At 49.4% G+C, this 21670-nt stretch overlaps 1 protein-coding gene across 1 annotated transcript; it reads left to right on the top strand.

The window, feature by feature from the left end:
* The first annotated feature begins 4381 nt into the window (after positions 1–4381).
* On the top strand, positions 4382–21142 carry LOC131212791 (sarcoplasmic calcium-binding protein, beta chain). The gene is made up of 6 exons (XM_058206812.1): positions 4382–4439; positions 5418–5517; positions 10374–10540; positions 12405–12485; positions 17577–17729; positions 17872–21142. The coding sequence occupies exons 2-6, from the start codon at positions 5466–5468 to the stop codon at positions 17992–17994; spliced, it is 576 nt and encodes a 191-aa protein (XP_058062795.1). The 5' UTR covers positions 4382–4439; positions 5418–5465; the 3' UTR covers positions 17995–21142.
* The last annotated feature ends 528 nt before the right edge of the window (positions 21143–21670 follow it).

Here is a 21670-nt window from a genome sequence, read left to right as displayed (position 1 = left end):
TTAACCAACAATCCTTTCATGGCACATATAGTTTATTTAGCTATGAAGCAAATCCGGTTAGAAGGCGGAAGGCGGCAGGTATCCCACTGCGAAGAACAAAATGGCTCAACGATCAAAAGACGAAAGAACAGGAAGTATCTACTATGCTATTGGAGCGCGTTGAAATGAAAAGAAAGAAACACTACGGCAACGTGACACGATCGAAGAGGCACGATCTGAAGCCAAAAGTGTCCATGCTTATTTTCGAGCTGTCGGCAAAAAAGCAACGAGGGTTGCGAGGGTAAGCTAAGAAAACTGACCCATGTTCAGCCCGATGCTTGTCGGTTTTACTTAGAGGCAGACAATTCGAGGAAGAGATCATACTACACCGAGAGATACAATATATTAAACCGGGGCCTGTGTAAAAAACTGACAGTTGATCGTTTTATTATGATGCCTCCGCCCGCCCTGGCGCCCACCGTCTGGCCGCTGCGCGATTGTATAGTGGCCGCCGCGAGCCGGTACGCGGCTCTCGCCAGCGTTAAAATTAGCCAAACGCTCTGCCGTACACCTTTCGATTGGGACGGCGAGGACGAGCCGATCTTTGAGTCGTGAAAAAATATGTCACATTTACTACGATCGTATGATTTGTGATGAAAAACAGGAATCAGCATTCCCCGGGCGTTATTCATGCGAACGGTAACCTATCGTGGGGTTGCTTGCGGTAAACTAGTGACCCAACGACTGACTCCCAGTGCGATGGCGGAAAGCGAAAGCGCTTGGAACAGGGCTGGGTGGGATCGCGGAACGGAACCCGGCTGTAGGATGATTCGTTCTGCGCGATCAAATGGAATGCAGCCTTCATCCGGGCGTGATCATCGACGAGGACACAAAATTTGGCACATTGCGCACAGAGTGAAGTGTGGCCCAATGCGGCCCATTTGGGCGACGACACACTCGTGGCACGCGACGTTGTGGCTAATTTTTCAAAGCACACTGGCCATTAGTGGCCAAGGAAGTATTCGCCTCGTGCAACAAGTTGCTTTGGCATCGGACGTCATGCAGATATTTTCTTAACTAATATGATTTTTTTATACAGAAACTGGCGGTTTTTCGTGCCCACTAGCCACGTGGCCATTCGGTTTGCATTGCCTTTGCACCGGTAACGGTTAATAAAGCATTTTGGCGACGAGCTGTTTGTTTGGCGGGTGATATTTTTACATGAATTTCGCTCACATTTTACTGTTCGTCATGTTCGCGGCCGCCGGCCATGCCGGATTGCCCGGGGCAGCTACAGCACAGCGCTTGGCTTTCAGCATTCTTGTTGCTATCTTTTAAAATTAATCAGCGCTGAGGGGCAGTCCGTTTCTGGTCGCAATTTGTGCTGCTCGCACCGATGGCATTCGTTTAGTTTCGCGATACTCTAACAATTATCGCGTGGAATCGGACTGCCAAACGGGTGGGGCCGAGGGCTGGCCGAGAAAGAAAACCCCACCCAAAATAAACCGTTGCCAACCGCGGGCACTGGCTGAACCGGCGGACGGTGGCCATTGTTACCGCTAATGTGTGGTGAAGCCAAGAAACCCGAACTACGTCCTCGACGGCCGGGTTCGAAACGGGGTGCACCGTACCGATACTGTACGTTCGCCATTTTCTTCTACTTTGCTACTAATCGTAACAATGTGCTTTGCGTAATTCGCACCTGTCTCAAGCTGTCCACATTGCCCGGCCCGCAGAAGAGTGATACACTGACACAGACATGACACCAAGTGACACTGGCGACGTGTTGTTTGTATTTACTTATGGTTAGAAAGGACGATGGTATGTCCTAGTTCATTAGTTCTCTGATTTTGCAACCTACGCTGCAATCGCTGGGGATTGTAGTATTGATACAGCTGATATGGAATAATCAGTTAGGCTGATGTAGAAAAGAAATCAATTACACAAACGATGATAAAATATAGAATACTTGAACGCAGGAATTGCGAAACCAGGAATGTGAGGCAGGTCAGGACTTGTACTCGTACCAGCACCGAGCATCGGGATGCTTGGAATAGTTTACCAGACCCGTTCGAATCCGGGCGAAACACGTCAAACGGTCATTCGCACCGAAGCTTTCGCGGAAAACAAATTGCGTACCAGGAAGAAGTTTCCTCGACCTCGAGAACGGTGGTGCCGCATTTACCGATAGTCCGGTGGCCGGTGGTCCGACCAGAGCCTGGGTCAATCTTGCGCGAGGGCAAGCTATTTCAACCGCTGGGAGTAAAATTAGATAGTCCACTTTATCAGACATCTCGCCATCGTGACGGGTCGCGCGAGATGCGCTATCTTTCCGGTCCTCGGGCGGCGACGGCATTTCGGCTCGCCGCCCGCCCGAGGACCTTCCGGAGGTCGGTCGCCGGCGGTGTCGTGGTGGCAACAATTGTAAAACCGGCGTCGGTGAAGGTAATTTCTTTGCCTCTCGTTGAAAGGAGATTAATTTACGAAACGCTACCTTACACACCCGGCCGGGGCCGTCGGTCGGGGTCGTTTCATACCAATGATATATTTTATTTTGGTCCTTGCTTCCTGTGGCGAGAATCTTTTTTCGTTCCCACCGCACCGCCAGTACTAGGGTGACACCGGGCGGGCCACACCATCGGTCTCCCGGTCGTTTGCTGCTGTAGCACTTTTGGATTTCCCTACTCTTTTTCGGGAACGCGCATGAACTGCACAAATGAGAAAATTCAACTTCCCGGCGGCGGGACCCGCGAAATCGAAAACCGGTACACAGGCACTAGATTAATTTGAGTGCCCATAACAAACCAAGGGTTATTTATGGCGCTAAACCATAGTTTCCGATAGCTACGATAATGGTTTACTACGGACCCGTAACCCCGGTGCGTTCCTGTACACGTTCCTCTGCAATGCGCTTCACTCAAAACTCGGTCCGTGATTTGAGAGACACATGAAGGAAATAAACGGAAGTGACACATGTTTAACACTGCCAAACAAACTGGCTTTTTCGAAACCGAAAAATGGCGCAACTACCCCACGAAATAGTCCTGCGGACAGAATGCCATAGTACATCTCTTCAGAAAAGGGAACGTCCATAGGCTATTGCAACGATCCATCCAGTATCTATTGTACTGTCGAAATTATTTATTTTACGTTTGCGGGTACTTCCCTTGACAAAGTAATAAGCAAGTTTTGGTTACAAATAAATTCATTCGTCGGCTCGTGCCCGATGCCCGATCATCTTGCACCTCCACCGCAGTATTCCCAGGGCCGCACGCTCTCTTGACAGCGATCTGCCTAGCGATCGTACCCTTGCCAATTCACACTTAATTATTTAATTCACGGTTAACTGCACATCCTTGTTTTTATTATTAACTCCCCGTGCTCATTATACTTTTGCCTCCGGTCGAAAAATATTACACATACGGCCGGATTCCGCCGCCGGCGAGCCCGTGTCGCTGCTGCACCGAGAGCAACGCTCCGGTGGTCAACATTTTGTTTCGTACTCTTCTTGTTTCACTATCGTCACGAGGTTAGTTTTTCATCAACTTCAACAACAATTCCTCGCTTTCCCTTTCCGACGATCGACGACGAGATCGCTTCCCAGGATCTTCGCGCGACACAAGCCCCATGCTCGCAAGCAACACAACGACGCCGGATCGAGCGCGGTATGTCACGTCTCGCGACGCACTCATGCTCACCGGGAGCCAAATCCCAGCCGCCCCAACCTGGGGGGGAAATGATGCGCCTGCGCTAAGCCTGCCAAAAAGTGGCCGCCGTCTGCGGCCCGTTGATCAACTGACCGTTCTTAAACGCAACGAATAAGAAAACATGCAACGTGATGTTATAATTGATTTCCCCAAAAACAAAAAAAGGCCCCAACAATAAGCCGTTGTTTGAAATCTCGATGGCGCTTTTGCAAAAAATGAAACACGCTCTCTCTCGGCATAACCGATCGGAAAAAGACCATCATTTCCGGCAACAAATTCTGTCCGGGGGTGGGTTTTTCACTGTCACTTCACGATCCTGGCCCATCATTACTGCGAAAGCCGCAACGTCGCGGCGGGCAAAATTTTGCAATCAAAAGATTTTTCGAATCAACGTGCGGAACGAGCAAAACGAAAATGGATTACGGAAAGAAAAAAACGGTACGGCCATTTTTCGCGCCAAAACTACACGTCGGTGAGCATATTTTCGCCACCAGCACACCCAGCAGCCGAGGAACCAAACCGGGGCCCCACCGCCAAGTGCGCAGACTCGGCCATGTCCGGGGGAAATCTGTACGCTCGCCCGGCCCGGCGACTCGGGAAATTCGCGTTCGCCCGACCTCGGGCGCTGTGTTGCACCGTCGCGCAACACTTTTTATCAGCCCGCAACACGGGCCGGGAGTTTTTAATAAAGGGACCACGGGACGGTAACCGGTTAAGATTGTTTTAGTCTTCGACAGAAGTTGGTTTAGACAAGTAATAGCCGCAGCTCCCGTTTGCTTGCTCCCCCAAATCAAGCCCCCAAGTTCGTGTGCTGGTGTGTTCGCTATCGCCGTCGGCCACATTAGCTGAAGCTGTGGCCCTTCCAAGTCTGAAGCCCCAAAAGCCCTTCCCAGCCTCGGCATGTGTGTGTTTGTGTGTGCTTTTGGTTCAAATACTTTATACTTTCGTGCCTGTGACTCTACGCCAAGCAATGTGCTGACGAAAGTGTGCGCCAGGATTTGAACGTTTGAAACCCCTCGTTCCGAGTTCGCGTAACGGCCACCAATTGTTTGGCGCAGAATTGGCGAACTATTTCCACTCACTAAACGTTGCTTTTGGAAAGCGGTTAATAGACAAAACGGGACACTTCTCCCGCAAAGTTTGCTGTGTGGTGCTTGTGCTGCTTCCGGTGGACCTGTGCCAACCCTTCGTAGGCCTACGCAAAAGGCAGAGAACACCGAGGGGGGCGAGAGTGTTTCGGTTCGGAAAATTCCGTTCAACCTTTGGCATTACCGTGAAACACCGTTCTCAGCACTAACGCGGCCAACCAGCGGCGACGAACATCCGACGGATCGGAGGATAAAGCTTTCGGAAGAAACGAAAAACAGATTTAAAATGTCATATGTAAAGCGTCTTCAAAAGCGGTGACGGTTTCCAGTATGAAGTACGGTACACCCAAAAAGGGTGCTGGATTAATGTTCCGTTGCTGCTGCGAACGCTGACGAGCGTCAGGGCATTCGTAAAATTTCCACCGTAAAATGGGGCTACAATTTCGAGCTAACCTTAGTGCTGAACGGCTCAGGGCTAACACATAAATTGATTTAATGTGTAACATTTATTTACAGTTAATGTCCAACATTATAACCGCACGCACTTGGGCATGGCTAACAATGTGCTTTTCCCCCTTAATATCTCCTGTGCCCATCTTCTAATCGCGGATCTCTTTTTGGTTCCTTTCTCTTCCTTGTGCAGTTAGTTTCAGAGTAGAATCTAAATTCCAAACACAAAACCACTACCAAAATGAGTTACTCGTGGGATAAGCGTGTCGAATTCATCGTCGGTCACATGTACGGTAAGTGTGATCCAAGTTCTAATCAATCTTACAAAGGATACAAGCCCTCTTAAGCTTACAACAGGGGATATCGCGATCGCGGACAGCGAATCGAAAGATTGGCACAGTTCCGGGAAAAGACTTTCCATTGAAAGTGGACCCCAGGTCTGAAATACACCAGACCGAGAGGATTATTACTAAATCTTCCTAGATTGAGACGCAAGTGGTGACACTAACGTTACCCGTAGTCAGTTAAACGCGGAAAATTCGAACGGCTCCTTAGGTACTGGGCCTTCGGGGACTTCCTCATACTTCCCTGTCATTCGTCAAGTGAACGTTGCCCCGAAATAAACGTCCCACAAAGCCTGCCGTATCTTTGGTACGAAGTCCGCAAAAAAATGGCCAAAAATTCTAGATGAAACGAAAAAGATTGAAACGAAGTTAATGTATAATCGCAGGGAACGTATTGGGGAGGGGAGCTACGCAAAGGAGCACCGCCCCGGTGCCACGGTGCGCGCACAATAGAAGCGGATCCGCGGATCGGCGCAAAAGTGAACAAAATGTTGCTAATTTTAATTCTGCCCGGTACCCAATTATTTTTATAAAACCAGCCAGCACACCGGCCAGCGCGGCATACCTTTCCCCCGGGCTGGGATACATTCGACCAAACTGTCACCGACCTGACCGTGCGCTTTCTCTGTTCGCCTCCCGGGCCAGATTTTTACCGGGACCGGGGACCATGTCGATTGCGTGGTGCCTATTTTGTAAATCCCCGCGTAAGCGTATAGGTGAACCGTAATTGTGTTTATATCCACAATTACCGACGACGATGATCCGGGTCCTCGGAGCAGCGCCTGTCTTCCTGGGCCGAAAAGCAAGAAAGTACTTTGTCTACGCAATAAAATTTTGCCAAGTTATTTTTAGGTTCAACATGATTGTGATGTTTATTGCGAAACCGGCTCGCCAGTTTGCATAGCGCGGAACGGAATCGTAACAGAGCCACAGGAAGTGGTTTATTCGCTTCTTTGAAAGCTCTAGCGCGCTACTATCCCAATGCCCACCTTGCATCACCACGCCGTGGGACAATAAATTGGATCGGTTTGTCAACTCATTTTCGGTGCAACAACTTCTTGAGTGTCTTTAGTTTGCTGGCCACAGTCTGCAAAACTGCCCATCTACAACACAATGCTTAATATTTAATTCATGAGCTTAGCCATGGGACAAGAAGCGCTTTTTAAAGAGAGCCAACGAACGACCGTGTTCCAGTGTGGATTGACTGCTGGTTTTGTGTACCATCCATCGCAAATGAATCACGGGCAACCATGCGCCTCCATCAGTGACCTGTTCGGCTTTTTCGTTTTTCGGCTAATAACCTCTCAAAAGAGTTTTGTTGGCGCTCGATTGGGGACCAGACCGATGACGAACCTCGTTGATAGTATCACCGGAACACCTGTTGAATGCGGTCCTGTGACGGGAAGCTACCGCCGGCGAGAGGACAAGGATTGCGCGTGTGATGCAACATAATCCCCGCGCAACATGCCGATTAACGAACTGCGGAAACAGAATTGCGGACGCGGTTACTGATCGTAACACACTGAAGTGAACACTCCTTCGCCGGCACCACATTCGGGAGAGAGTAGAGCGAAACGGAACGTTGAAGATGGTAAAAACCGGGCCTGCTTTTGTAAACACTGATTGAAAATGACCCAGAAAACCATAAAGCTTAAATACATAATTTGCCCTCATTTGAAATGCGTAAATCGAGACAAAAAGTGGCCCCGTTTTTTGTGGACCGTTTAACCCATTTAGGGGCCCGACGCCTGAGGGACGGAAACAAACAAAAGAAGAAAAAGAACGACTCCCCACGAAGCAGAATAAATAATGCTTTAATGGCAGGCGAAGGTACGTGGCGAAGGTACACGCGGATGAACAAATCAATCGGCCCCCGCCCCCGCCGCCGCCGCCGCCGCCGCCGCCGCCTTCTGCCGCGTAGCCTGCGTAGCGGTCAATAAATATTTAAGACGACAGCTACAAAAACTGTGCACCAGCCCTTTCATCGGCGTTCCGTTTTTTCCCCCTATCGCTGCTGGGTCAGAAGATGTCTTACCTTCAAACAAGCGAGAAAACTTTCTGCTACGGTCTTCGCCACTGCTTGCCCCGCTTGCCGAGCGCCGCTGCCTTCCCCCGGAATGGTTCGTCACCGTTCACCTTTGACTTTTAACCGATTCCGAGAGCACCGGGGCCCCGGGAAAATTTCCCTTTGCCTACGCGTGTCCCCAGCACCGGCCTCCCGGGAGAAGAACAGAGCAGTGTGGAGAGTGTTTTCTATTTCTGTTTGTTCTCTACCGGCCCAAGGCCCCGTGGCAAGGCAGGGCAGGCAGGACGACGCCGGCTGGTGGGGTGCGGTACGGCAGCAGGTTTGTGTTTCTGTTGACTACCGCGAACTTCGGCTGCCACAGGCGCACCGTTGTTTCGCGGAATCCTCTCCGTGCCCACCACCACCGCCGTCGGTCGCTTTCGCTTTCGTCCGATGGCTCTTCTGACCGCGCACCGGCTTCTGGCACAAGGCACATCAAGGTCCGTTGTTTTAGGATCAACCGCTCGCGAAGTGACACTTTTTTGGCATTTCTTATCGAAGCGAGTGCGGCTCCCGCCAGAAAAAAACCCCTTCTGGCCACCTTCCGCGAACCGAGAGGTGGTCTTCCACTTGGCTTTGAAGCCGGCAGTGGCACATGGGTACAGTGACAATGCAACTCATTGCCCGAAACACAGCGCAAGTGGCCGTTACGGTCGTGATTGATTCAAACGCGGGAGCGCCAGCGCGCAAACCTGATAACGTTACATATTTAATCACTGTCTTACCCGGGAAATAGCGAAGGTCATCGGTCCAAAATGTACCGAAGCCTTCTACTTTGATATTTGAGACCATTTCCACGAACAGCGACGGCGGCAGTGGCGCGCGCGTGTTTGGCCTCGCGCACTTTAAGCTTCCTCGTCCTCTGCTGGGGAGCAGACAACTCTATCGTTCTAGCGCGTTCCTGGGAAGGAACGCGAACAAAAAAGCGCATGCCAAGGTTCAGCGAGACACGAGGGACCACCAACCAGGCTGCGGGAAGGGAAATTATTTCTTGCTCCGACCGTGGAGTAATTGCCTCCGCGTGTGCATTTTTTCCACGCTCCGCAGAAGCGCGTGCCGGAAATTGAGTTGTCTTAGTGCTGCAAATTGAATACGTGAACGGAATGGCACACGGCACCGTGGTTCAATGTGATGCTAACGAAGCATTATTTTTCACTATCAACACGTGTATGGCCACGTTCATACCAAAGACCATAGGTTGGGCTGGGCTGCTGATGTGCCTCGGCCTAATTGGGCTAATTTGGAAATCTCTCTCTCTGCTGAAACGAAAAATCTGCTGCCCAAAACTACATAAAAGCAATTATAGTTTTCCAACATCAGAGAACTGTAACCGGCTGCTATGGTACGGACTAAGCGCTTCGTCGAAATTCGGCCACCCACAGACGGTCCTACGAAGAGTGCAGTAAACTTCAATTAAAAAGTTTAGCGCAATAATGTGCGGCGCTTCTGCACGCAACATTTGTCGGCACTTGTCACTTGTCCGAAGTGGATCCCACGGGTAAAAACTTGGTGCTTTGTTACAGACATTAAAAAGGAATTGCTCTCGTCCTTGCTCCATGTTTGTACAATTATGCCACGTCGCCATCAAGAAGTGCTTTCAATTAGAGCGTCAGCATTCGAAGAATTCTTCGAGACACAGATCCGAGCAGAACCCATTGTCCGCATCACATTCGCGGCAGGAGACAGAACCAAATGTTGACGAATGCCAGAGCACTTACACCCCGAAGGCCGCCAGAATCGGGTTGGATACTCGATATTTCAGCATTCATTTGATTTGCCATCCCCATCCGTGGCACTCCGTTCGGTCGAAAACGATACAACTCGCTAATGGAGTGTCTTCAACGACTGGCGGTATCGTTTTGACAGTTTTCATTAAATTAAATCGCTTCGGGCATCTTCCATAGCACCCACCAGCAGGACAGCTTTCGGGGCACGGAGTAACGAAGCGAAGCCCGCGTGTCCGATCAAGATGCTGGCTGCGGCTTTTTTTTCCTTTCGTTTCATCATTTCTCTTAAAATGATCAAACCCCGTCACCAGAAAATGACACAACATCAAAAACTCGTTAAACTTTCATCGTTTTGCTTACTGGCGCCGGTTACTGGTTGGACCAAAACTCTGCGCCATCAAATGGTGCGAGTTCCACCGAAACTGATCATCTCCTTTTGGGAAGGCCGTCACTCTCGGCAGTCGGGCGGCGCCAGCTTGCACCCTCCGATAACTCATTGCGTCGAGGATTCGGTACGCAACCGGCACGCAGAACACTCCGTTCTCGCTCGATATGCTAATTTCGAGCGCGCGAAATAAAAACCGGAGGGTGATCAGTTAGACGGGGGCACCCCATCAGCATTTTTGTACCCACAAATCGTAAACCGTTAAGCTAAAGCGACCACCGAATGATGGGGTCGCGTCGGGCGAATATGACCACGGTGGTCCAGATGATGATCCGGCAGAAGCATTTCATTAGCGAAATCGAAACACAATCCGTAGCCAGCCATGTGATGTCGCTGATTGTCGTCTGACGAAATAAAAAAGATTCTGAGACTAGGGTCGATTCTCAGTAGACTGTGGAGCGCGTTTTATGTTGCTAGTGAAGAGGTTGTTGGGCGACACAACTCTATCGACAGCAGTCTCGAGATTTCCATCCTGGTTGTGATTAGAGAAGAATATTATTAAAATGTGCTCAACAAAGCGAGAAGGAGCCGTACTAATAACGAATGCATTTTTCCGCTTCCCTTGCAGACATTGACAACAATGGCTTCCTGGACAACAACGATTTCCAGTGCATGGCTCTCCGTGCCTCCGTCATCGAGGGCAAGGGCGACATCAGCCCGGCCCGTCTGAACGAATACAAGTTCATCATGAAGTCGCTCTGGGATGAGATCTCCGCCCTGGCCGATTTCGACAAGGTACGTGCCGGCCAGCCAGCCAGCCAGCGGCAGGATCTGCTATCCGCACTCATCCATTCTCACCTCGTGCAACTGCCGGCGGAATTCGCAGTTCATTACAAACGTACCCATTCTCAGCCGCCCGCCGGGGCGACCTGTTGCTCAGCTCAGGTCAAAAAAACCACCTGCCATTTTTTCCCTGCCTTCGCAGTGAAGCTAATTCGGGCGAGAGAAGATGAAAAACAAAAACACACCCGCAACCAGGCGCCCCAGACACGCGATCTCACCTTTTGTCGTGCGACGGGTGTTGGCACCGAAGCCAACTTTGGCCACGCACCGTCAACAGTTGGGGACGATGAGCGAGGGCGCTCCTCGGAAGCGGCGGTGAGCCGTGCCTTCTCGCGAGGCACGCGAATAAATGAGTTGCGGTGTGGTTTTGTTTTTACAAGGAGACGCCTCCTCCATCTTGGGTTGTTTCCCAATTTCCACTCCCAATAAGGTGTTCACTCGCCATATTTAATCAACCCTGGGTTGGCAATCCATAATGCGACCGGTTTATTATCGGGGATTCCAGCACTTGGTGTCACAATTACGGTGACGTTTGGGTGATCCTTTTCTCTTGCAGCCTTCTTCGATTAACGACAAATTAGGCCGTTAGACGAACGAACCGACACCGCTGCCCGGTGGTAATGCTAAATGATCTTTGTCTGCTGAAGTGATGGAAATTATCGGTTCCGGGTTTTGGTATACGGATAGTTGCGAAATTTTATCCGACGAGTGTAAATTTTGTGTGCATTTTGCATGGCTGGTGCGGTTTATTTATGTTTACCGACCCAGGCGAAGTTATGAGGAAATTTTGAGTTTGGGATTTTGTTACTCGCTCCTCGTGATTTCGCGGCTCTACCGTGGAGCTGTTTTTCTTCGAATCTGAACCACCCCGGGTACACTATTGATGGCGAGTAATTACTACAAATAATGCGCCTGGGGCAGCAAAGGAGTCATTAAATGAATGACTGTGTCGTCGCTCAGGATAAACCTTTTTCTGCCTTAAAACGGTTTCATCACGTCACAAAATGAAGCATCCAACCCTAGCCTAGCCTAGTTCAGATCGGATTATTAGTAATTAGACGGATCACAGATTCGGTACCATTTATTGGTTTCGGTGCGGTCCAACTCGTTCCAACAACTGTTGGCTCTAGTCAGCGAATCCTATGGGTTCGCGTGATTCGTTTCCCGATCAGCCCGCTCTCAAACTCGCGCCCCCGAAGCGACTCGTTAATGTGGGGGCCGCAATGAAAGATAATTAAATTGTATTTGTTTACAAACCCTCCACTAAACGAGGAGTGCGCACGAGTATGGGGAAATAGCAGCCATTGTAGAGCGAACACGCGCAACCACCGTACCCGTAGCAGTAATCCGTCAAGCCAAACAATCGGAAGGTATCCCAGAACCCGGCCGCGGAGAGTGTTTGAGAATTTATTTACTTTACGATTTATATCGTCCAGGTCCATAATCGCGGCCGAATTTAACCCAAAGTCCGGAATGCCCGCGGCAAACGGTGCGGTGGTGTGCGGGTGTGGCCGAGTTTATTACCGGTCCGTGTACCGTGCTCGTGTGCACCGAAAGATAGTCTTCATCGTGCTGCTTTTCTGTTTCTGACGGAAATATCTGACCCCGGCCAATGCGCGGTGTCGTGGTTAAGTTTCGTTCCGCCAGCACCGCACTGGGTGGGGATTCGTTCAAGCTCAAACCAGATTGTCACCATCATGTACCATTAACCACGCCTGAGCGGCTGAGCTCAGTCAGCCAACATAACAACACAACAGATGCTTCGGTAAACCGACTCCATTTTGCTAAACATTCTGTGTCTCTATCTTGTTCACAGGATGGCAAAATCACCACCGAAGAATTCAAACAGGCCGTCAAACAGACCTGCGTTGGCAAGCCCTACGCCGAGTTCCCGAAGGTAAGCTAAACTTTGAACAAACAGAGATGGGTCGCCGCCCTCGGGTCCGTAAAGCTGTGGTGAGTTCGAAGATGGATCAAAGTTTAATAGCCGGGTCAAACGGAGGTCCTCGAAATAGAACCAAACTGTTCTCGATCGATCAATCCAACAACTGCTCCTCGACAGTGGGACGGTTGCTGGGAAATAAACTGTTGCTGCTACTACGCCGCGCCGAAGAGATGACACGGAACGTTACGGCGAGGTGTATAAAAAGGACCGAGCGCTGGAACGACATGATCAATATTTGATCGAATTCGGCGTCAAATGCTTCGGGTTCTCACATGTTTGAAAATTACTGTATGGTGTGGTTTAAACTTTAACATTATTCAGTTAGTTACACTGTTTCGGATGGGAGGACGAATCACATTTACCAGTGCCCGGCGGTAACTAAATAACAGCCGAGGCTCAAACAACTGCGAAACTAATTCCAACCGCTGATTAACTCAGCCGACAGACAGGCAACCGATAGATGTGGCTGTATGTGAGAGCGTAACACGTAAATTGTCAGTTTCGCTAACAAACGACCCTTTCCTAATGGGCGGATCGGATAGTAACATTGGTTATGCGGCGGGACCAGGGAGTCCCTGCATCGGATTGGGAGGAATCGTTGGTGCGCCAAACAAGTAACTGACTAAATTTGAAATCACGCAACCCGGTCGACCCCCATGACGGGACCCCATCGACGGCGTGTCACATTTCAAAAACATCAGTTCCGGTACGAAGTTTGCAACCATTCGTTCGTGGATGGCCTCCAATGTGTTTTAACCGGGGTGCACCATGGCCATCGGGAACGGCGTTGCAGCGAAAGTTTGACTTTCGAGAGAACAAAACTTTGCGCCAGTCCTAAATAACACGTTGCCAATGATGGTAACGGTAACTACCGCATCGCGTCCGCTTACAACACGCAACCCGGCGGCATCTAGGGAAACTTTTCCTGCAAGCATTCACCGTCAAGGGCATGGCACATAAAATATGGCAACCAATAATGTGCTCCCAGCGCCTGGACGGACATCATTACCGCTCGATATATTGGCATCGATAGGGCCGTCGTAAATCAGGGATTGCCGGCATCGACTCTGGTATGGTGAAGTGTCGCTATTCGCGGAACGATTCGATGTCTAATTCGTCTGGAGTCCAGGACAGAGTTTAACCAGACCAGAACCATAAGTCTCTCTCCGGTTCTCCTTTTGCCGCCGCCGCCGCCGCCGCCGTATGTTTATCTAGTGCCGGCCTCGACGAGCGTTTCCTGCGCTTCCCGAGCATCTTCAAGCAACAGCAGCGGCAAGTTTGCTGTTTTATGGAATATTCAATTTCATTGCCAAGAGATTAAATCAGTGTAGGCCGCAGGGATCGATTCCGGCCTGTGCTATCATAACAATGTGGCGCAGCGCGTTGTGTGGCCGATGGTGACACTACTTTCTGAGGAAAGCCGGCCTTCGAGAACTGTTCGCCTCACTGCGCTACACATTCCAGGGCGAAAGAACGGGTGGCCACCGACGTGCGCGCGTTTGTTTATCTAGCGACGTCTCAGCGGAACCGCAACGCCCGGTCACGTTTTCGGTGGATTTCGTTGTCCATCGTGGCGCGCTTTCCTCACCAATACTCGTACGGGTGCGGCGGGTTACGGTGGATGACCGTAAAATTTGATATTTTATTAAACTGTTTGTTTTAAGCACTTTACGGGGCCGTTTAGGGCATTCCGAACGTCGAACGTTATTGGTTTTTCGGAATGCTCCGGCCTTTGTAAAGTCGGCCACAAGCGAGCAAATGGAGGCGCACGGTCTTCGGTACAGTTCGCTATCGGTACCGCACTTCCCAGGCGTTATAATGTCCCGCATTGTGGAACTATTTCAAAACTGTTCCGAAAACATTACAAGCATTGGACCATTTTTGACACCCAACTAGGGGCGTCGCCCGAAAATTGATCACTAAATTTTATCGCACGCTGTGTTTACACAGCTTCTTTCGCGATCGGCAGCACGTGGCCGTGTCGTATCCGGTAGTGACCACGATACACTCTAAATCAATCATCTTGTTGCCACGTGTCGGCGGTGTAGACCGCGCTTAGCACTAGCAACCGGCAACTACTTCCCCGAATGGTGTGGGATTGGGAATGTTCGCACACTGATCGTGCCGAAAGCCGACGCGAAGATGATAGTCGAAGACGCTTGTCAACAACGGAACGTACCACCACCCGGCAGGTCCCCGTTGCCGGTCCCATCCGTCTTCGTGCGCTTAATTAACGATCAAAATGTAAACGGAACCCGCGGTAAAAATGCTAATGCTGTCCCGGCCCCGGCCACCGGCGTGTTTTGTGCTAAAAATATTCACTAATCTTTGGGGGTCCCCGGAAATTATTTTCCGTCGTCGACTCGTGAAGCGCAACATTAGACGGAATCAGCTCCCCGTGGCCGGTGTGTGACATTGTTCGGTTCGGTTCTCAATGTTTTAAATTTAAAACAAAACTTTTTCGCCAGGGCTGGCCGTGGTAGTGTAGTACATAAATTCAAATTTGTTATACCGCGTACTACGCGCTGGTTTTTCCTTAAACCTGACTGACGTTCGCCACGCCACGGGCATTAAACATGTCTTTTGTCACTTTTATCGTAAAACTTTTTCCTGCAGCTCACAGCTTCAATGCATTATGAAATGTTCCTGCAGCAAAACTAGAAAAAAATTGTTTTATAAGATTAAATAGAAAATAATGGACACCTTTGGATCGCATGAACTCCAATTGCGTAGTCAGGGCAATGGGTGATCTTCCGGATAGGCCGGGTACGCGCAAGGGTAGCTCTGTTAAGGTCGCTAAAATTAATCGGCGTAAGCGCGTGGTTACAACGGCTGCATACTCGACGACCCTGATATCTGATCGGTCCTGAAGTCGTTCCCGAAATATGTGTATAAATAACCACTCAGACCGCAGAAGGAGACCCCAGTCAGGGACGAATTCCGGGTGTGCTGCTGGCGACCGACGCTTCGTTGTACCGAGCGCGATTATGGGCCGGGGACCTGCGGAAGAAGCAGGATCATAAATCAGCCTCGAGGTATGCCTCGAGGTAGTGACCGATGGTGAAATGGTAATAACACATGCAGACATCGCAAACTACACAAACATAACACGAACCACGGCACGTGAGACTATTGCATTCTAATGTCCCACTGCTTGGTCGTTACCACTGTGCGCCCAATGAGCCGTCAATTCGGGGAGCCTTTTTCGGAAAAACCCGAGGGCACAATACCTCCGTGTCTCGGTAATTTGTGTGGCAATTGCACAATGTGCAGTCCAAAAATGTTCGAGCACCGTCCTTCGTCTTGCTCTGGCGTTCTCTTCTTCAAACATCCGTTCGGTTCGGTTGGCAGGAAAGCAGTGTCAGCGCCTTAGAACATTAGGCGGCGCACAAATGGGCAAAAACAATTGATGCCGCAACGGTAAGCAAAACCTGGGGATTTGGCCAGGACGCAATGCGGAGTTTAAATAGCAAATTGATAGCACCACGACGGCGGCAGCGGTGTCGGCGGCATTCAGGAATGACTTTTCAAGGGCCGTTTTGTGTTTCAACCGCCAACAGGCCACATTGAGCCAAACCGAAGCGCATGGAATCGATGCGCCATGCTGGTCGTAGGACTCCACGCCTACGGCCGCTGAGACAATCGGGCCACTAATAAATGGGCCGGCGAGGTAATGGATTTTTTTTGCCATGCGCCACATACGAAATTTTGTTGGCAACGAATTCAATAGTGATAGGCTTGCGCTGCAATCTGAGCATCGCCAAAAAGGGACTACAGCGGTTGTTAGACATTAGTTCCAATCTTCTAACTCTCGGCACCACGGAATGCTGAACGGTGGCGCTCGCATAATCGTACAGATATCTAATTTTTACTTCTTTTTATTGTCTTTCTCTCCGTACAGGTAAGGCTTCCCGTTGTGTGAATCAACGGGCAGTTGCGTGCTTCAGAATGCCAGGTTGGAGTTAGAAAAGACTCAGAAAAGAGCGATGAGGCCGTGGCTCATCAACCTTTTGCCTTACGTTTTGCGCACGTAAGACCACAGAAAAGCCAACATCTTGGCGCTCGTTAGGACGTCGGTTCTCGCTTGGTCGGGTCCGCGCCCGGGGGATATTATTGCAAAGTAAATATAGAACGCGGAATTTAATTGTTACCGCCCGCCGCCCCACGGTTCTTCGGTTTGAAGCGGGACAGAATTTTCATAATGGCTGGCTGCACAGACGGCAGCGGTACGTCGCGAGCTACCCTGTCGAAAGGATCGAAAACCGAATCATCTTACTACGCGAATTCTTCGGAGCGAAACCGGGGTGACATATTTTACGAATCGGTTATCTTGTGTGCCAGTGCGTCTACCCGGTGGGAATATGAGCATGTGCTTTCTTACGCACTGCTCGCCGCGCTATCGAACCTGCACGTTACCCTCCGGAGTGAATTATTTCATGCTCGGCGCATTGCACGGACCCACGGACAGTGGACTCTGAAGGCCCAGCAATTACCGGACTGGTGGACTCAGACTCTGTCGACTGATCGACCGTGGCGAAAGTGATTACCGATAGGTTTATTTCTTGGGTGGCCGATTACTGTCCGTGTTTGTGCTAATGCACTGGCCCGCCATTAGTTCATCAAAATCACATTTAAAAATGCCACATAGAACAGCTCCTAATTATTGTGTTTAGGTCCCTCTTCCTTTGACGGAACGTTACAATGGCGTTTTGGGGTCCACTCATAGCTCCCTTGGCAAATGACTGGAAATTAAAGTCCCATCAAGTCATGTTCGACTGGATTTAGCATTTACCGGTGGGCGTCCTTCAATCGAACGGCCCCTTTCTTTTGCTGTATGCCCTCATACCATTTCTTAATAAAAGCGGTCAGGGAATCGCTCAGCGCTTACGAAACGTCGTTATTATCAAGCGCCATGTTTTGATGCAATCAACTTAAATCACTAAAAGTTATGGTTTGAAATTAGTGAAAGGGAATACAACACAGACCGATGGCGTTTTTACTCACTCTACCCTCATGTGCTTGCCATTTCCCCGCGACACACAGGCCATGAAAGCCTTCATTGACGCCCACTACAAGATGATGGACATCAACAACGACGGTCTGGTCAGCATAGAGGAGTACCGTTACAACTGCATCACCAGAATCGCCATTGATGACATCAAGGTGGTCGACGATTCCTACAAAGCCCTGGTCAGCGTAAGTATCTGGGAGTTCCGCGGAGTAAATGCAATGAGACGCTAGATCCGTTTGCAGAGGAGTGGCTTTGGGTAGCGAGCCGAAACTGTTTCCCGTTTTTAATTTCGTCACTCTGTTTCGTCGCACCAAAACAAATACACAGGCGGAGGACAACAAGAAGGGTGGAATCACCCTGGAGAGATACCAGGAACTGTACGCCCAGTTCATGGGCAACGAGGACCCGAAGTGCGCGGCCATCTACCTGTACGGCCCAATTCCAGAATAAATTGATTCACCCTCGAAACTCACCTCCACCAAAAGATCAACATCTTCAACCCATCTGCAGCTAAAGAAGAGAAGGAAGAACATCATTGACAAGAAAAAGACGTAGTTCTAACACCGTAATAATGTCGCAGACATTCGAGAGCACTGCACTGCTCCCTATCGATGTTTTGAGCCGGACACCCTCCAGCAAATGCCTCGCCCGGTCCCAAGCGCCGATAGAGCTCCACCTCCAGCCGGCGGTCGGCCGCGGTGACGACGACAGCGCGCCGGCAGCAGTGGCCGCTACTGCTTCTGCAGCGTTACAGTGCGTAAACCAACCCAATTTATGCTTATAACATAGATCAGATGCATCAATAGGAAAACTTGAGGCTCCCGAGGGACAACCGACAACCAGCAGCAAGAGAACAATAGCGTTTTCCCTGTGGCAAGACTAGAACAACCTTTGAACAACGTAGCAAAACATCATCATTAGTATACAAGAACGGCAAACAACAACAACGCCACCAAAACACACAAAGCGGGTAGCACCACACGCATCTCATCGCAAAAACTGTGTTTTAAATCAACTTCTTCTCTCTACGGGCCATCTGTAGACTCGAAAACTAAAACATCTCACCACCAACTAGACAGACTAGCGCGCTTTTGGCGGCAATAGGGAATCCTTTCGTCGCCCAGACACGCTTGTGACACACAGGTTTTGAGACACGCAAACACCGAAGAACCGTGTCGTTGCATGTTGTACAGCATAGACGAAGAAAGCAGAAGCCCAAAAACAAAGCGTAGAAGATTCCCGTGCGTGCCAACCGCAACGGGAACACGTTAGGCAAGTGAACGTTATCTAATTTGTACGGACGGAGCGCGCATTCGAACGGGCGCGCGCGCGCGCGGCAGAAGTCTTCGCAGACGTAGACGAAAAGAAACCGCGAAAGGAATGGATTTTTAATAATAAAACAAAATTCATTTACCAATCAAAAGACCTAGAAAGATCGAACGATCGAACTGTGCCGACTAGAGAAAGCGTGTCGAACAGACCGGCAACCTTACCGGTGCTCGATCACGAGTGACTTCGCCCCCAAACCGACCGAGTCACCAGCCTAACTAAACCAGCCAAAGTATACGCGAAACAAGTCCCTCGAATTTTGAAAGGAGCATTAACACCATAAGAAACGCTACCAAGCAAACCCGGAGACAGGCAGTTCACTTAAATCAACAGCATCCTTACACAGCAGCAGAATTCCTGGCCAATTCAACGTGTGACAAAGTGAACCAATCCCCGTCATGGGGACGCTGGGAAAACGGGGATCGCCTCACTATTTGCCACATTTGGCTACACTTTATCCCGCTGAACAGTGGAGAGACGGGCCGTCAGGGCTGAATGGAATGAACCGAATACTACCACCTTTTGCCCCTATCCATACGGACACACTTGTGCCGGGACACTTTCATTCTATCGCCCATTATCGCGTTGGCGGCTGCATCTCGCCGTGCCCAGCGTGTCGGTGAAGCTGTACCAAAGTGCCCAATAGAAACGCCTAACGTTTGGCGGTTTCCGCTACCTGTGCAGCCCTCTCGTATCCGGAGTGGCCTTTTTCCTCCGAAAGCTTTTCATTTTCATACGAAAAGCCTTTTTGGTAGGTTATAGTTATTTTTTTTTTCATCCGTAGCTCCAGCTGCTGGTAAAGCACCGGTCTGGCCAGATCTGCTGGCCCAAGGCCCGAAGAAAGGATGAAGCAAAATTATGACCAACATCCCGCCTTAGCCGGGTGGCTCGCTTTTGTGTCCGACGGCGTTCGTCGTGACCAACGTGAACAAACACGAAACGGAAAGCTACCGAGAGCTTTGCAAACGTTATCGCAGCTTTTGAGTTCTTTTTGAGTAGTGCCCGACACGCACTCGAAACCAATTTGTACATAGTACACACCTAGCTATCCTTGCTCACTCAGCTTAGCTTTTTGTCCTTTTTTCTCCGCGAGCTACCGAAAAATGGGCCCACATCCTTGGCCCCTTTTTCTGGAGTCGGTAATTTGCGGGCGAAAAAAGAATGCCCCCGTCTTGTGGGACAACGAACCAAAACCTTAATGCGTTTTGTTGCGTTCCGACGACCGTTCCGATCGTTCATCGATCGGAAGGGGCATAGTCGGAAGTATGTCTCCCTCTTCGCAATGGAACTGTGCACCACCCCGCACAGCAAACAGAGCTTTGGACTGGTATTTTCGTTTGCCTTTCTTTTTAACACGATTTTTAGCCGATCTACTAACCCCTAGCTCGTAGACACACTCGTGTTTTGATAGCGTGTACAGTGTTGTTTTTTTCAGTTTGTTCGATGTTTTCAACGCATACACAACCCTTTTAATGTAAGGATGTGTACGATAATAACCCAGCAGACAAGCAAACACGCGGAAAGCATACAAGAACTACATACAATACTACTTAATACTACATCGTTTTAAATCGTAATGAATTATGAAACTCTTATTGAATGTTACTCTTTTTTCTACTCTTACCTATTGTTGTTCACTCGTTAGTTTGTAACCAGAAACAGAAAAAAACATATTATACTATACTAAGCGTTGCATACTAGTGTGTTATAGTTACTGTTATAGATGATACGTTTTTTTCGTTTTTAAGCAATATTTCTCGCCTCCTTCTTTGAAAGTTTGACAACAACTATGGATAAAACAAAACCAAACCAAGTACTGTTTTGAATGCCAACGAAAAAACAGCCAATTAACATCGAAATGGTCTCTCAGCACCACCGAGAGACGATCAACAGAAACATCTTTTTTGAGGTTATGTCATAATGTTCGTTTGTAATACCATTCAACAATACCATCTAGAGAAATGAAAAGAATAGAAACAATACCATCAACAGGACAGCAGGAAGAATAAAAATAAAGCATAATAATACCATACTTTACTGGAACACCGTTTACAAGTAAAGAGATAGAGAGAAAGAGAGATAGTTCGAGAGAAAAGGCAAGTCCAAAGGCAGACACCGAAAAACTGGTTCGTTTTTCGGCGACAGGATGAAGATCACTAGCACCAACTAACTGCAATTCGCATTTGGAACTGCAATGCCCCAAAGGAAAACAAAAAATAATCCGTCAATAAACATCTGGAAACGGAAAACAAAAAAAAGGAAAACAAACCCTTGAAGTGCTTACGATACTGTTTTACTGTAGCTTGTAGAAAACGTTCAAAAAGGTTTCGTTCACCGGCTCCCACCCCGCCAGAGGGCCACTTTTTACGTTCGCCAACTCGTGCTTACGGTTCACATAGCGATCCTCCCGTGGCGATCCCGTTGCGAGATGCGTCTGCCAAGCACACACCGAACCGAAACCACACTCTGCTGGATAGGGTTTTTTTGGAAAAGCACGAACTAGGTTACACAACGTGCACTAGTGAGGTGCTCTTCCTCACTGACCCACACTGGTGGAACGCTGAGCGCGTAGTTCGATCTTAGAGTTAGTTACATGTTAAGAAACAGAGTGAAACCGATTCTATCTTTTTAAAAATCTTAAAATTCCTAAGGTGCTACGCGAAAAAGACTGACCGCATTCGGTCAACATCGCCTGCAATCCTTAGTTGATACAAAACTCAAAGGAGGAGGTCGAGGACTGTTGCAATTCATACTAAACATGTTCACTCCCAAGCACACACGGCAGTCTAGCCCAACA

Source organism: Anopheles bellator, chromosome 2 (genome assembly GCF_943735745.2).
Source record: "Anopheles bellator chromosome 2, idAnoBellAS_SP24_06.2, whole genome shotgun sequence".
NCBI classification, from domain to species: Eukaryota; Metazoa; Arthropoda; class Insecta; order Diptera; family Culicidae; genus Anopheles; species Anopheles bellator.
Note: the sequence above shows the minus strand (reverse complement) of the source record. Positions and strands in the feature narration are given on the sequence as shown.

Excerpts from the sequence above, each read along its gene's own strand:
- LOC131212791 (XM_058206812.1), top strand. The coding sequence starts at position 5,466 with ATGAGTTACTCGTGGGATAAGCGTGTCGAATTCATCGTCGGTCACATG. Across the intron at positions 10,541-12,404 it reads CCCTGGCCGATTTCGACAAG|GATGGCAAAATCACCACCGA; the intron begins GTACGTGCCGGC and ends TCTTGTTCACAG. Across the intron at positions 12,486-17,576 it reads CCTACGCCGAGTTCCCGAAG|GCCATGAAAGCCTTCATTGA; the intron begins GTAAGCTAAACT and ends CGCGACACACAG.